Genomic DNA, 17,908 nt, shown 5'->3' with positions numbered 1-17,908 from the left:
TGACTGAAACACAACAGTCTTGGGTAAGATATCAAAAGTACACTCTGCTGAGGGAAGTGGTCAAGTGGTAAAATCTGCCCTGGAAGTTTTCAGCGCCTGCAGTGAGCTGTGTTGATATATGACTTGCCAGAGAGACCTCAGACCTGGCTGAACACCAGTAGGTCTCAGGAGGTCTGGAGCCCATCTGGAGGTCCTCATAGGCAGGAAGGCTGAAGAGAAATGAAGCTTGACCAGCGCCAGTCATCCCTTAAGACAAAGCAGACACCTGAGCCTCCCCGAGCTCCGGGATAAACAAAACTCCTTGACCTCCTCACCAGGGGCTGTGTTGGTCTTTCAAACACAGAGATGCATCCTTTTCTTAACGTGCTGTGCTCCCTTTTAGACTTGAGAGGTTTAGTGCACAAGTGAATGTTCACAACTTTATCTTTTCAAGATTTGGAAAAATCCTGAACATTTTGAAAAGTGTTGAGGTAGGAGCCTAAGGGGTTTGTACAAAGATGAGTATTGACACACGAATGAGCCGTTTATTAATTGTTTTTTTTTTTTTTTTTACTTGCTCTTTTTTAATTGAGCAGATTTATTTAATGCAATATGTAATTTATGAAATTTATGTAATACAATACAGTTGTTATATATTTCAGATTATATATATATATTTTTTTTTAAGATTACTTTTTAGGTGACTTTTTGCAGTATAAAAATACAAAAGGTGGCAAAAGTTAAGATAAAATATTCATGTGGTAACGCCTGAACTAATTGAGTCAAATAGAAAATGAAAAATAAATAATACCACTGAATCATCCAAATACTAAAAAAAAAATTAAAAAAAACTAAAATAACTCCTTTTTGGGGAAGTTGTGGCCTAGTGGTTAGAGAGTTTGACTCCTAACCCTAAGGTTGTGGGTTCGAGTCTCGGGCTGGCAATACCTGAGGTGCCTTTGAGCAAGGCACCGAACCCCTAACTGCTCCCTGGGCACCGCAGCATAAATGGCTGCCCACTACTCTAGGTGTGTGTTCATGGTGTGTGTGTGTTCACTGCTGTGTGTGTGCACTTTGGATGGGTTAAATGCAGAGCATGAATTCTGAGTATGGGTCACCGTACTTGGCTGTATGTCACTTTCACTTTACTTTCACTTCACTTAAATACCGTGAGGTGACATGTTCAGTTCACTTAGTTTTGTCATGGCCATGACATAATAACTTGTGGGAACATGATAATATGTCATAGCCATGAGATATTAATTCATGGGAACATCATATTAACTTGTGGGAATGTGATATTATGGCCACAAGATAATTTTGCCGAGGTAACGACATCCATTTCTCATGGCCTCGAGTTGGAAACCTATGTGACCGTATATATATATATATATATATATGGTCACATATATATATATATATATATATATATATATATATATATATATATATATATATATATATACGGTCACACATATATATATATATAGTATCAATTTACCTAGTTAACGTTTTGTATAATTATGCTAGTATTTGCTAGCCCACCATATATTTTGCAAATAATCCCCTAACCAATAAAATTATGCCAATAAAGTTTTGACTTTATGATTGTATTTATGCCCATGCGTGATGCTATGGTCACGCAGGTTTGTTTACGCATTAAACTTGTGGCCACGAGAAAAATATGTCGTTCCCTCAACATAAGAAGTAGTGGCCACGAGAAATGGACAACATAAGGATGTCGTTACCTTGACAAAATTATATTGTGGCCACGACATAATATCACATTCACACACATTCACACATAATATGACATTCCCACAAACTAATATCTCATTTTAATATAATTAAATGATAATAATATATATATAAAAAAATAAAAGCTTTTGAACTGTTGACTGTTTGCATATTTGAATGTTGCAAATTCATAACTGACTTCACTGGGAAAGTTTCCATGGGTGTGGGAACAGGTATACCTCTAAGGATCAGCACATAATATACATATTCCTGTTGAATCAGAAAAAAAAAAAAAAAAACTGATTTAGATAAACATTCTGAATATCAGAACATCACAATGCTCATCTCTCCCTGTTGGCACTCTCACAGAGCTTGCTTCTGGGTTAATCATTCAACCTAACTATGAGAATTTGTGTCTAAACAACCTGAAGCTCATTCTGGAGCTGATTTACAGGTTATTTTGACCTAGAGTAGCATTATCCTTGGGCTGTGTTGTACAGTGGCAGCTTGACCAGATAGCAGTCTGTGGTTCAGCCTCAGGGTGCTTATGAAAATTTGAACAGAGGTTAATTACAGGTTCTAGCACCATGCAGGCCATCACGTCTAGACACCAATGACTGATTCATGTTCTTGTTTACGATACTAACTACATCCAGCACATCCACCACTCTAACCACACAACTTGCATTTTCTTCCTGTCTGCTGTTTTAGCTCATTCGATGTTATTTCTTCTCTTCTTTCAATTCATCATCCCTTTCATCTCTTGTCTGCTTGATTGCAGAAAGACACAGGAGGCTTTAGAGTTTGTGTTTTTGGTTAAACTATTGCTCTTCATGGTTCATGTATATAGGTCACTCCACTACCCACAAACTGCCAAGATATTCTAACACACACATACACACATACACATACACACACACACATACACATGCGCACACACACACACACACACACACACACACACACACACACACACACACACACACACACACACACACACACATATATACTTTCTAGTATGAAAAAAAAAAAATAAAGGTTTGAAGAGACAGAAAATTTGCTTGTTTACATAATATAGTTACTTTTGAAATGTATGCAAATCCACTGGGTATTCTGCCTTTTTTTATTTTCATTTTTTATTACTTCCACCTACACTGATGAAACCCCCTAAAATTGCAGGTAATCTTGTGGCTTTGTATTTGAATATAGAACTTAATTCCCATCACTGCACATTTAATATTTAGCATGTATTGCCTCATGTATCCCACTTCATTTATCACGATAATCATACACAAATAGTAGGCCACACTGCTTGCCATTAAGCAACTTGCTATCAAACATGGCCAGAACCTGACCTCCATTTCTTTTGTTATTTTGTATTTATGTATTTATTTATTTTTGCTAAGAAAATCAAAGGGTACCTGTCCAGTAAAAATGAATGCCATGTGCATCTCATCAGGGGGTCGTACAGCCTTTCAGCCTACATAGGATGACTAGATATGGCACAAAAGGATGAACATACAAATGTATGTGCAATATTTAATTAAATCCGTCCTTCATAAAGCTGCTTCAACAGTATGGAAGCCCAGCCAATCAATATTCAATCAATAAAACCAATCTATCTATCTTTGCATGGCCAACCACTTTCCCATCTCACCATTCGTCATGCATGACATTCATTGACTCTAATATTTGAAAATCACATTTGCACCAAGCATAATGCCACACTCTACCAATTTATCTAAAGTTCAGTTCATTTGTGGGTAATTTAAGCCTCTACTCTTCAGCATGGGACTTTGATTGCTGTCACACTTAGCTGCAGAGGCAGTCATTTCATTTTCTAGGTAGTGAGAGAGAATCGAGCTTTGATACATAAACATAATTTTGATCCGTTATTCAAGTGCAATAGTGAGACCCCCTGTGTGCCTCTATTTAATTATGCAACAAATGTTTGACTATCCAAAGTGAAATATTTAGCCTATGAATATTTATTTCAATTCATTTGTTGAATGTTGATTGTAATTACACAGAAACATGATTTATTGCCAAGATTTCTACATTAGCCAGAGAAATGAGGTAGACAAATTAATTAATTAATGCAGCATAAGAACAAATGCCAAATGCGTGCAAGTGGCTTCTTTAATGTTATTATAATATTTTAGGTATTGGTATCTGTATGATGACAGGTCATCAGTGTATGACATACTCTCAACTCTCCTTTTGGAGAGATTTTGTTCAAGGGCATTTTGGAGAAAGATGGACGACACATGGATATGTCCATATGCATGTTCATTATAAATGCATAGACGCTGAACAGCCATTTGTGTGTGTCTGTGTGTGTGTGTGTGTGTGTGTGTGTGTGTGTGTGTGTGTGTGTGTGTGTGTGTGTGTGTGTGTGTGTGTGCTGGTGTGGATGTGTGTGCACTCTTTTACATTGAAAGGCAAGCCCTACTAACCTGACAGAATACAAATGCCAAGATTATGGCGACGTGTCAAATTAAAGGCACGATTTGGAGTAATGATGAGCGTTAGGCCACTCAGTCTGAAAGGCAGCGAGTTGGAAAGAAAAAGAGAAGTGAATGATGGTGCTCCGTCTTGTTTAATATTCCTGAAAGAAAATGTGCAGTGACAGGAAGTGGGGCAGCAGGGAGAAGGCCAGAGGCAAACACTTAGAGACGCAGCTGCTTTGTTAGTGTCTATTTAATGCATCAGTCAAACTTTTCGCTGCAGTTAGGAGGAAAAAAAAACAAAAAAAAAGCTGTTGCTTTTTTGGTTGGTGTTTATACTTATTCAGACCAAATTCCCTTGGTGGATAGACAGAGTAAGGGCTAATGTTATAAAACTGAATGTTATAATGTAAGCATGATCTATAAAAAAAAAAAAAAAAAAACCTTTGTCATACACTATTTTTGTATTATTTTTAATAAAATTTTAATGGGGTGGTTACTCATTAAGTTGAAGTTTCACTTCTTTTGCTTTGGTTGAAGTTAACATAGTATTGTAGTTTTGTTAAGGAAATATATAATTTCATTTCATTCAATTGAATTCAATGATTCAGATTCAGTCCCCCCCCCATCTCTCTCTCTCTCTCTCTCTCTCTCTCTCTCTCATGATCTCATTTTCTCTCGCTCTTCCAGTCACTCTAGCTCAGAGCCCATATGTATTGCTTATTTCATTGTATTTCATAGGGATATGAAGGACAAAAAAGATCTCTTCTAGTTTAACCCATCCTTCCTCTACTGGAGCAGTTAAATCGGGACAACAAATTATTTTTCCCATTTAAAAAGTCCTAAAGGCTATCAGTATACCACTGTAGTAAGACATTTTGCATTGATAATAGCAGAAAACAAGTACAAAAATATTTCATCACTTGATTTCATGAATATTTGGTTCTATTTAATGAAATGAACCATATTAAGCAGACCTCATGTCCTTCCCTTTAATATGTATCTGCTCTCTTTTTGCTGAATCTCAGCACATACCAAAATAATTTGTCTCCCTTCCTGGCCCGCTGTCAGTCATCTCCTCCAATCGTGCTGTCTTTTGTGTCATTCGTCAAATGAGACAAGCAGAGAGGAAGAGGAAATGAAAATCAGAGGTTCAGAGCGCAGAGCACAAATTCACATGATCCTCCTTGTACCAGTTTATTACTCCCGAGTGCATCCTCTCACCTATTTGTTCTTTAGTTACTTTGAAAAATGTGTGTGTGGATCCATGTGCTTGTTTATTAGCCTGAAGCCGTGTGTTCCATTCTATCTCCCACTGGGACCATACTTGCTCCTCTTGTCCTGTTTTTGCTATAAAATAAACCACACAAGGAGACTTTGATGTCCTTCAGACCTCCGCCGCTATATTTAAACCACAATGCCAAGTGTGGCATCTGTACTTACTCCTGTGGGCATTGAACTTACAATCCTACCATTTTTGTTCATGTGAAAATCCATTAAACAAGTGCTGTGCAGCTCATTAATATTGTTTCATTAATTTTTTTAGCTTCCCTTGCCGAACGCTGCTTTCAAGCTACATATATTTGCTACTTAGAGAGAGAGCCATTAATTCAGTTGCTGTTTGTGTCATTTTGTAGCATGTAGCGCAGTACGCTTATCTAACTAGAGCTACAGCGAAGTACTTTAACTAAGAATTTTCCACCCACACCCTCCACAAAAAAAAATCTACCCATCAACCCCTCTTCTTCGACCTCTTCAGTCCAGTGACCCCCAGCAATCTCTTCTCTTGTAGCCGTTCCGCCGAGTGACCTTCTCGGTGGTGAGCCAGCCACAGGACCTGCACCAGGGCTCGCTGCAGAGCTGCTACGACAGTGGCCTGGAGGAGTCTGAGACGCCCAGCAGCAAGAGCTCGTCCGGCCCCAGACTAGGTGCCCTCCCTCTACCCGAAGACGCCTATGAGAGGACTACGCCTGATGGCAGTGTCGGTGAGGCAGAGCATATGGAAAATGGTAGGGGCAAACACAAAAAAAAAAAGAAAAGTCAGAGTTAAGCTTAACAGCTAAATAAAAAGAGACATACTCATCAGTCAACAAGATAGGGAAATTCTCACAAAAGGCCACACACTCACACACAGCTGCGCTGACACTACAGTTTTACAGATGCTGGGTATACGCAGAATATGAATAGAAAGGGCTGAGTATAGGCGGGAATTGCTAGGTTTCATCTTACACGCCAAGCATGAAACTGTGATTGTAGTTTAGTATGAATGGCTTAATATACATACACATTTTGTTTTTGTTTATTTTGCTGTATGTACCCAGTAAGAGCTGAAGGTCAGTTAGCATAGTATAGCCTACTAGTTAGCCTGAAAACTCTGCAGGCAGCTACATTTTCTTGTAGCGTCAGATTAGGTCAAGGCTGCTTTATTGAAGACATAACTCATCTTCTAAACATCAGTTCACAAGAGGTTTGCTTGTGTACCAGATAAACTGATTAAAATATCATTTTCTTCACTTTTACAGAGCCATGGTGAGTTGCAAAAACACATTTTCTGGAACAGTTTTCACTTGAGTAATTTTGGCCGTTTTTCAGTAATCACTGTCACTATGTTACGCTGCTGTGCCTATTGCACTCTTTATATTGTAGCAGTTTAACAGGTGAAAGGGCTTGAACAGTAAGAGCATGTATCTAGTTTCATTCAGTGGCTGACTTACCTATCTCCTGTAGAACTCTCTGTGGTCAACAGTTACCTCCATTGTTAATGACCAACCAACCAATGTTGGGTCTCTATCAATGGAGCCACTGTTGAGGTGGTATTCGGTAGCAGTTGTCGAACATTAAGGGCTGTCTTGTCTACATTTGATACTTTATCAGCAACAGGTGCGTATTGTGTGAGCCATTCTCTGTGCAATGTCTGTTCTGCTTGCTCATCAGAGTACATGCTAGAAGAGCAGGAGTGAGTGTTTCGCTTAGAGTCAAGTTATCAGGTCCATACCACAAAATTTGTAGTTTGGGTTTGTAGAAGGTTGAAGGTATTGATGCTAGACTGGGTAAACTGCTAAAAATTAAAACTTTATCACAGGGAGAACATTGGCCTAAATATAGATTAAATAGGTTTGGTGGAAAGGAAGTTGTTTTAGCACACTTGCTGCGTAGGATCTGAAGTCTTTTGCATTTAGACAATTCTGTGCCAAATTAGCCTCATTAAAGTCTGGCTCTAATTCAGACTAAGCTAAAAATAATTGGTCACTTGGAGATCAATTCAAGGCTGATTAGATCAAATTAAGAATGTGGCCATCAGTCAGACCCTCTGCTGGAGAGCAGGAGGGAGAAGTAAGGAAACTTATACTGTTGGGTATTGAAAAGCTGTTTATAGTCTCATTTGTGACATACATGGCTAATATATTTTATAATACTAAAAGACGTTGTCATTCCATTGTCAGTATTTCTAAGGTTAGGGAAGTTAGGAAAGACTGTGCTATCATTGCATTTATTCAGCCTCAAACGCTACAGTTCCAGGAAGTGATGGACATTCGGGTGGATGAATGCACAGAGATGCAGGCACACACATTCTCTCTGATGTTTTGTTAGTAATCATTTAATGATCCTTTCATCTTCTCATCAAGCTCTCTTTCCGTCGGCCTTCTCTCCCGTTTTCATTCTCTCTTGCCACCTTATGTCTCTGCCTTTTCCCTCTCTTCCTGTTCCATTCTATCTTTCTTGTAATATGTTTCAAGGGCAGATACAAACAAACAGACGAATCACTTTCTGATAAATAAAAGAGATGCCTCACCCTGTTGCTCCCAATCTTTAGGACAGTCAGTGTGTGTGTGTGTGTGTGTGTGTGTGTGTGTGTATGGGGGGTGGGTGGATAGAGAGGGAGAGATATGGGGAAAATAGAAAAGTCAGGAGACTATGTTCAGCTTAGAACTGAGCAGAAGTGACCATTAGTACAATTGCTTATGCATTCAATGCAGTTAGAAGTTGACGCTGAACATTTTCAAAGATGAGATGTGCTTTGCTAGGCTCATGCATTATCAAAAAATCACACACAGAGACTCATACACACTCAAATACACAGTCATTCACACGTGCAACCCTGCAAAGTCGCTGTAAACGTCTCTTTCATGACAGAGATGTCCTGAGTGTGTGTGTATGTGTGTTTGTGCTTTATAATTGGCTTAGGCATGCTGTGGGTTAGTTCCGCTTTGACAGAGTCTTTTGGGTTGGTGTTAGGTTCGTTTAATGCTTTTAATGCTCTCTCAGGGGACTTAGACAATATCCATACGCACTTTAAAGTGTCTGATCATCTGAGTCTGATTTGGGGATTTCTAATGCCTTAACACTAACAAAATATATATTTTTTTTAATTATTATTATTATTATTATACAAAGTGGTCTTTTGATTTTAGAAATTGCTCTACATTGTTTTGAAGATCTGATGAAATTCAACTGTTTATTCATTTACTTTGCTATTGTAATATTAAAACAGTAATTTGCATTAAATCCGCAAGTTTACATAGGGTCAAAAGTATTTTCTTCTTCTTCTTCTTCTTCTTCTTCTTCTTTGTAATTGCATATAGGCAATTTTGAATTATCAGATTCACATTTAGTAAGAAAGCTGTCATTTGACAGATGCAGGGATTTATATTCACTTTAAATAATTAAATAACTCTCCTTAAAGTTCATATTCATTGTAAAACCAATTCATTTTACAAAGATTATGCAATGTCTAGGGGTGCGTATGATATGCACATATGTATTTTAGGGGAAAAATTCTAGGATTCTGCACACACTTTTTTATATAAATGTACACTATTTTTTAAACCCAAAAAAAAAAAAGTGTTATTTGTCAGACTTTCAGTGTTTGTTCAGTTTTTTTTTTTTTTTTTTTTCAAGGCAGCATTGTTTTGTTTGTTTGAATAATTTTTGAATTTTTTACTAGCTTAGTTGAAACACTGCAAGCTGTGCTTAATCGTGTTTTGTAAGAAAATTAAACAAGGTCGTCTTGCTCCGTCTGTAGCACAACAAGACTGCAAAGAATGTTGCCGGTTTTTCCACATTAAAAGGGCAACATTCTCAGTGTCCTTCTCATGTAAAGCACTTAATTAAGTCGGTTAAATGGCAGTCATTGCCCCTCACAGTACTGCTTCCCTAATGCTGTATCACAGCTCTGATAACCTGAAGTCAATTAAAATATGGACGGGAGATCATACACACACCCACCCACCCACACACACATCCACCACTGAAGTTAACAGATGGGCAAAATGCCATCAGTTGAAAGAAGGAATCACTGAAGGTCTGTAATTGTGGTCATTATGCTTGTGAAGGATGTGTGTGATTGGGATCCTGGTGAGGTTTTTGTTGTGAGTGTGTTTGTTTGTTTTAGGATTAAGGTCATGACAGGAACTGGGCGTCCCCCCTAATGAAGAAGCCCTGCTGTGAAGATGGGTTTTCCAAAACATACTCTCTCTCTTGCTCTCTCTCTCTCTCTCCTGTTCATTTTCAGTTTATCTTTCTCTTGCACAAACAAATGTCAAGGTTGCACAAGCTGCACAAACATGTAACACAATGACAATAAATAATGATTAGATATTTCCTCATTTAACATGCACATGAATGTACCTGTGAAAGGGAGTGAGAGCCAGCGAGCGAGTGGGAGAGAGACTGATTGACTCTCTGGAAAAATCCTGCTCTTCGACTTGCTCGTTGTCAATCGATGATCATCTAGTCAATACATTTGCTCTACTCCTCGTTTCTTATCTCTTCCTTCTCTCTCTTCACTCCCCCGTGCTTAACTATGGGACTTGCATGTTCTCTCCCCAAGGGCTTTCCTGCTTTCCGACATCATCACTTAGATTTTATTATCCTGTAACTTTGTAGTTACATTATGGCAGACAGACAAACAGATAGAAAGACAATGCTTTATTTTCCTTTGAGACAGTGGAACATTTGCCAGTGATAAAGATAGTCTTTCTCTAGAGGAAGACTGTGCAAAAATGTGACCACCGTTTGAACCCTGGAGACGTCTGATTCTACAGTCTACTTGTTAGGTTTTAAGTGTTTCTGTAATCTTATCATGACTGCGGACAAATACAGGGTGTATAATATGTCTCACAGCAAGAATAGAGATCCAGCTGAATATAACCTCATATAATCAACAGCTGGTCTCGGATCAGTAGATCCATTGTTAGTGCAATTTGAGATGATAGGAACTGAAATGCTCACTTCAGATCTGTGTTTATGAATCAATACAAAAGAAAGGTTTTTATTGCCAATTGTGTTTCAGGATTCACTTTCAGTATTCCACATTGATAGATATAGATAGAGCAGCATTATTTTGATATTTGCTATTTAGTGCTGTACACTCTTAAAATTAAATGTTCTTTTACAGTTTTAAAAGGTTCCTTATAGTGGAAAAAAGGTTATTTGGATTTTTTTTTTAAATGCTCTTCGCACTGGGGGTGTGGGGGGAGGAGTCTAACTTTTATTTTATGCGTGATTAATACTGCATTTTGATGTATTGATAGAGATTAAGTGTGAATTATAAAGAAAAGGGGAAACTTAAGTATTTTTGACATCAGCAAGATCACACAAAAAAAAAAAAAAAAAAATAAATAAATTTAGACATACCAAATAAACTCGCTTGTAGCTCTAAAAATTTGTTTGTTAACTGTAGAATTTACTTGTACCTCTCAAATTGGTCTTAGCAACTTGGTCATTAGCAAACAAACAGATAAATAAATTAATACTGTGCGTACACTCACTTCATTAGAGAAGCCGGATGCAGAGGGCCAGATGGCAATGCCAGTCGCTTTTAATTAAAGCTATTCATATTTCAAGAGCTCGGTAGAGCCTCAATCCAATAAACCTCATTTTTTTCACCAGAACTCAAGCGGGGCCGATAATTGTAAAGAGAGAGAGAGATCACTAAAGCAATGACAAGCAGGCCACCTTTACATGCCATTTGCATTTATTAGAAAGTTTGTGTGTAACCTTTGCTTTTTTTTTTTTTTTTTTTTTTTTTTTTCAGTTAGTTTGGGACAAAGGGAGCGAGTTGCTGTGGTTGATGTGTTGTACAAACGTCACGTCGGCAGGCCTGAGACTCAAGGTCATTTGTTATAGTCACACAGTGCTAAAGAGTTAATAGAGCTCTCCTTTATCAGAAAATTGGAATCGGGTTCAGGATTATGGGCAGGTTGCTACACTTGTAAGGTTGAGTGTGTGTTTTGCGGTTGATCTTATTCACTAAAATATACACTTGCATTATTCACTTGCATAATCATGTGTATTCTGTCTTACTGAAAAATGGTTACATATCATTAAACATGTTTATTAACACCCAAAGCACAAATACTAATTTGTCCTCCGACCATTATTCAAACAATCCTGTCTTGAATTCCTTTCACAAACAGGAAAAGTGCAATTGGTTAATAGGTTGTTCTATATATACTCATCTCTGTGTTTGAGAAGATAAAACAGGTATTTCCGGTTAGTTAGTGATTTGAATTGTGTAACCACGTCATATTTTACTTCATTCAGCAATTCATCTTCCAGTTGCTTTTAGATGAGACTGTCAGGACGTTTAGTGGTTGAAGTTGAAAGTGTGCCGATTTTCTTAATCAGTACAAAACAAAAACAAGCTTGCCCCGATAGTGTGTGCGAACTTCAGGCTTTGGGAGTTCAGTAGCAAGGATTGTTCAGGCAGAGTGCCATGCTAGACCAGTATAAAACAAGCACTATTTCACTTGCATTTCCTGCCAAATGTTTGTGCGTCACCTGGCTTTTGTGAACAGGTGGAGCCTTCCCGAACATAAAAACACGAAACATTTTTAAGGCTCTGCAATTATGCAGGCATTCCTGATGTCTCCAACTGAACTGCCTCCTAAGGTTAAAAAAACAACAACAACAACAAAACAAGCTGGCTCACTTTGGCAAAATCAGGCAATAACATTTCACTCACTCTCTCTGGTCAAATGCATTTTATTTACTGCTATTTTCAAGTTCTTGGAACATTAAGATAATTTTGGAAGGCTGTTTCTTTGAGTGGTCTTATTAAAATCCAAGGCAGGCATTAGCAGAGTTGGCTGCAAGACCTTTCAAATAAATGAGATGCTCACCATCACTTTGTCGCAAGGGTTTGAAGTACCTGCAATCACATCAGGTATCGGATCAGCTTAATTACCGAGCTGGAAATTAAGCATGATAAAGCAAGAATGGAGGGAGAGAGAGATCGGAGGAAGGCAAAAAGTCATCGAATATGTATCTTAACACACTGAATATCATTAACAATCTCATTGCCTGCCAACCGTATCACATGACTACCGTTTACACCAATGAGACAAGACCACTCGTCTATGTTTAGCTAAATACGATGGATTGCTTTGCGGTGAAGAAGAGATTAACAGCGGCCTTGAAGTTACATTCACTATCTGCTTCTGTAGCCCCCTAATATTTCTTTCTCTCGCTGCAAAATGTGATCCATTTTGAAAGGTTTTCCAGTGGTCCCTTTGGCATTGGCCTAGTATATATCTGCTCCTGTTTTGAGATGTATGAGTAAACTTCCACAATGGAACGAGAGCTCAAGGCGCGAGAGAAAGAGGATGCATCTGTGCAGCACCAGTACCAGCAGCAAAGCCACTGATGCCTTTGGCATTCTTTTCTTGCCTTCTTCCTTCCATTCACTCGTCCTCCTCCTTTTTGTCTTATTAAACAAGAAACAGGCTGGTGTTCCACTCACATAGAGAATGAATGTAAGTAAAGCAGATTGAGTGTGACATGAGGAGATGTTTCTGCATGTGTCAGTTGGTGGCATTTGGGAGGTTCACCTCAAAGCTCTTGCTGTGCCTCTGACCCACACCTCTCAGCACGAACTGTGACCTTTCACGAACAGAAAAGTGTCAGTCTCTCAAAATATCACATTTAATGGAATAAATCCTTTTTCTTTCTAAAAATAAACGTTGGAAAACCATGCAAAAAACATTTTGAAAAGAAAGAATTCTGTCATAACTGTTCAAGTCATGCATTATGGCAGCATTTTCTTTTCATCAGCATCTGAATGTTTTCCAAGCAAGTGCCTTGATGTCTAGAAATTGCATGTCAATTGACAAACAGTGCAAGGTCAGGGAAAGAAAGGAATCATGGCGGCAGCTAGACAAATAAAATAAACACCTGACAGTTCAGGGAATTATCTTTGGCATTGCTTTTCATCGGGTACCTGTTGTGAGGTGAATATGCATTGGCACATGATTATTGAAATGTCATGTAAAATATGCCTGGGGCCTGACAAATCTCATTCAAGTCTCTCCAACAACTGTTCCCCACTGCGTTTTGATGGTTTAGTCTTTTTCGGGCTGTTTTTAGTTGTGAAGTTGGTTGAAGGGTAGATGAAATGCATAAAGAAATGCATAAAAGAGTGTTAAGAGTGTTCATAACATGGAGTCAGGTAAAGGCAGTGTTATGTCACAACAGTAGATACAACTTTTCTACTCATGCACGTTTAACCTCCCACATACCACAACACACAAAGGGACCGATTCAGCAAACAAAAGAACAAAAATGTTCAGAGGTACAAAGAGCGCAGACTTTGAAAGAGGGATGAGTGAGCCCTAAAGGGAGCAAAGATTGTTTTACATTATGTAAAGAAAAAACAGCATAAAATACTCCAAGAAGCAGACAATTACCTCAAGATCACATGGCTCTGACAGAAAAGACAGAAGAAATGGATTTCTAACCCTTTCCGGAAAAAAAGGATTAGTGACTTGCACAAAAAACAAGGGAGACACACCTGGTTTGAAAGGCGTAGAATGCAAACAAAAGGTATGTGTGTGCCGTTCAGAGCTTTTGTGTGGTTACTCTAAGGAAATAATGACTAGCCATGGGCAATGTGAGGCAGAGCCGTGGAGGGAGTTTACCAGCGCCTGTAGCTCTCTGAGTTTAGCCATGGACTTTTTTATATTCTCCCCATCAATCTAGCCTTCCATTCTCAAAGGACTATCAGATTGTTTTACTTCTCTTCCTTTGCTACTTCTTGTATCCCATTGCTTTCCATCCAGTGTTACTGTCAGTCTTTCCTTTGCTCTTACTGTTATACTTGAAAATCAAACTTGAGTGACTGATGTCCTTTCTGTCTTTCTTTCTTTCTTTCTTTCTTTATATGTGTGTGTATATATATATATATATATATATATATATATATATATATATATATATATATATATATTAAATACAAGTACAATGTAAAAACATGTATGTACACAATAAATGCATTGTATCAAATGATTAATTTAAATGTTAGTACATCATAGTTAAACACTTAATTCTTTCTTCCTTGCTTTTATTCTTTATTGCTTTCTTGATTTCTTTCTTTCTGATGTTTGATCTCCATGCATAGGCTTCCTTAGACACAACATTTGCTGTAGTGAAGGGGGCTGGTGGTGGATGGACTGACATAATGATGAAAACCACCCACACTGATTTAGTGCCACAGTGCTTGGATGATCTGACAAAACCGGAGAGAGGTTTTAATCCGTAAGATGGGCTCCTCAAATCCACTCACAATACCCACAAACAATACACCCACCCCTGAGGATGCACACACACGAACACAAGCAGAATCCAAGCGACAAATTGGAATTGAATTCTGCATAAGGCCAAGGCTCAGCATGTAGGCCATGGCAAGAAATATTTGTGTCCGATTTATCAGCGGAAAAAATGACTCCCCCTCCCCACAACCCCCTCCCTCTATTGTTTTGTTTAAGCTTTTATTCTCTTTTGTAGTGTGTTTGTTATAACGGAGGTGTCTTTATATGCAGTGGTCACTATTATGAAGGAAGCTCTGTTCTTTAGAGGCCTTGCATACAAGTGAGGATGTTTTGCTAACAGTTGCAATGTTAGCGGCCTCATTTGTCTTGAACACACAAAGGTGATTTATTCAATAGTGCAGGTTTCCTTCGGAGGAAACTGCTAGCTCTGCTGTTACTGAACAATATGGCTGGCAGTGCTGCCTGTATATATAATATTAGGTTAGTCTGCTTTGCAAGGCGTCCTTTTAGTGTTGAGGGTAATGTGTTAACTCCAGTCATTTTATTTTTCTCTGTAACACATGTTAGAGACTATTTTCAAAATTTATATTAAATTTTTAAAAGTCAAGATGTTACAAAGAGAGCATGTTAATTCGGGTTAATTCAAGATGTTAATGCAGGTTTCTCATGTGAACACATATTGTATTGTTTATGTTAAATTGTTATTATTATTGTTTTAAATGGCAATTAAAATTAATTTTATGTGAACGCAAAGTTACCAAGATCTATTTAAACATGGTAATACACATGTTGGATGAAACCATATTTTTGGCTAACAATTTGTCATGAATTAACAAATGAAGCATTTTCCCCAAAGTGAGAAATGTGTGTCAAATAAAGTTTAAACTCCAAATGCAGAACATACTATTACATTGTATACATTATAACAAATACAGTTACAAAAAGTTGAAAGTAGTTTAACTACGTCCATGCATCCTGAATATTAAACCTTGTTCCTGGATAGTTTATGAAAATGTGTATAATGCATAACAGAATAAGCCTCTGGAGAATGATTGTGCTTTTTTTTTTATTTTATTTTTTTTTATTGAGAAGTCATATTTCTATGGCCCTTTTTACACACACACACACACACACACACACACACACACACACACACACACACACACACACACACACACTTAAACTATAAACTATAAACTTAAATATGATTAATTAAAATCTGTAAATTTCCATCCATCAGAAAGAATATTATTAAACACTTAATGACTGACACTTTGATTTGGCTGGTGTATTTGCTCAGACTGTGCTGAAATTGGCAAAGCTGAGTAGAATAGAGAAATGAAAGTCACAAATCAAATTTAAGGATGGCAAAACTACTTGCCATTTATCTGAGATCAATAAAGAGGTGTTTTTAAAGGTTTCAGTCATGTCACAAGAAAACTACATTACATGACTGAACCCAGCCTTGACTTGACGATTATTTGACTGCCCTAATAGTTTTCAAATGTTCAAGGCCATCACCATTACTTGGCAAATTGCCTTTTTTCAACAAAGACTAGACTTTGGTAAATATATTCCTCTAACTATGAGCAGACATCAGTCTTGCAGGAGCAGGCTAAAAGCCTTCTGTGCTAAAACAACATGGACACCACTTTCACTCGTCTGTCTGAATGACAGGCCTCACACCGCAGGTGAACTTCTGCTGAGTTCAGACGATGTCATGCTAGTGCAGCCTGGTGAACTATATGGATCTAATTCAGAGGGTGAATGAAATAATTGATGGTGCAGAGAGTTTTGCTCTGGGGGTGAGGCTGAGAAGAAATGGGACACTTTTATTTAGAGGAGTTGAAAGAAAGAAAGAAAGAAAGAAAGAAAGAAAGAAAGAAAGAAAGAAAGAAAGAAAGAAAGAAAGAAAGAAAGAAAGAGTGAAATGAGTGGTGGTAGAATCTATAAGTTGTGCAAGGTAAGATATGCCAATGAAGCGTTTGTCAGTTTAATTCCACCTCACCTTCCAAAGCACCTCTAAAAATTAATAAGAATGAAAAATGGTGCAATTTAAATACCCGCCCATTTTTAATATTAATCAAATTGGTCAACAGATTATCAGCCAAGACCAGATGGTTTGGGGCTTGGATATTACAATTTCCTGATGGTCTATATTTGTGCTTTTTCTTCTCCCAACCCTTTCCCTCACTTTTTCTTGTTAATTTAATTTTGTTTTATGTGCATGCGTTAAGCTTGGATTACTTTTGCTTATCCAACACTAGTTGTTAAATCTTCCTTCTTGTCTCTATGTAATTTTTGGCCCCGTATATAATCTGCACATATAAATTAATCCCACCCCTCTGCCTGGCAAAGAAAGTGCCGATGGAAGCATTGCAGCATTGGGAATATAATGCCGTACAAAAAGAAATTGTTTTAAAGCTGACTGGCTCTGGGTGTGTTTGAGAAATAGTAATAACAGATGTTCTTTATGTGGGATTTACAGTGATGCATGTGGCAGTGTACAAAAGTCTCGTTGGGGCCCAGAGGAAAGACCCTTTATCTGTACAAGGTGATTAGGAGAGAAAGAGGTTTACTGTTTATGAGCTCGCAAATCTCCTCTCGACTCAGGTTAGTCTTTGGTCTCTGTCTGTTTGCGGGTTGGAATTACTAAGGAACATCTTCCTTAAACCCACAGCCACGGGCCCTGAGCACCTCTGCATTTATTACTGGCTATGATGGTGAACTGTTAGGAGGCTGCCAGACTGTATTTTAGAGCTCCTGCCAAATGCAAATTCGCCTGCAGCCTTCATCCAAAAGTCTGCATTATAAAAATTGGAACTCATTTGTATTTCTTTTTTTTTTTTTTTTTTTTAATAGAAATAAATATAATGTTTATGGATTTTGAATAAATAAATAAATGCAGTAAGATTACAAAATAAATAGTAAATAATTAATATTCTTAAATTATGTACCATTTCAGGTGACTAAAGAAAATGTGTGACATTGACCATGTAAACTCAGATTTTGGTGGATTATTAGGTTTTACACAAACCCATGGAGTTTGTGTAAAACTAGAGCAGGGCCTCAAGATGATTTAAAATAAGACAAAACAAGCTTTAAAATAAGCTAAAACAACTTAAAATCAAGTTTTTTTTTTGTTTTGTTTTTTTTTTTCTATCCCAAATATCTTATATTTCATTAGTTTTGATCATA

The 17,908-nt window shown here is 37.6% G+C and overlaps 1 protein-coding gene across 5 annotated transcripts in view; it reads left to right on the top strand.

The window, feature by feature from the left end:
* LOC109084096 (protocadherin-7-like) overlaps positions 1–17,908 on the top strand; it is a 117,155-nt gene that overhangs the window by 50,268 nt on the left and 48,979 nt on the right. For 2 of the 5 annotated variants that reach the window (XM_042760797.1, XM_042760799.1), the window contains exon 2: positions 5,956–6,148. The exons of 1 other annotated variant lie outside the window; for it this stretch is intronic. In XM_042760797.1, coding sequence (XP_042616731.1) covers positions 5,956–6,148 — 193 coding nt within the window. Of the gene's footprint in view, positions 1–5,955; positions 6,173–17,908 lie in introns of all 5 variants that reach the window. 2 more of the 5 variants (XM_042760796.1, XM_042760798.1) reach the window with 1 other exon arrangement.

The sequence above is a fragment of the Cyprinus carpio genome, chromosome A7, assembly GCF_018340385.1.
Source record: "Cyprinus carpio isolate SPL01 chromosome A7, ASM1834038v1, whole genome shotgun sequence".
Classification (NCBI taxonomy): Eukaryota; Metazoa; Chordata; class Actinopteri; order Cypriniformes; family Cyprinidae; genus Cyprinus; species Cyprinus carpio.
Note: the sequence above shows the minus strand (reverse complement) of the source record. Positions and strands in the feature narration are given on the sequence as shown.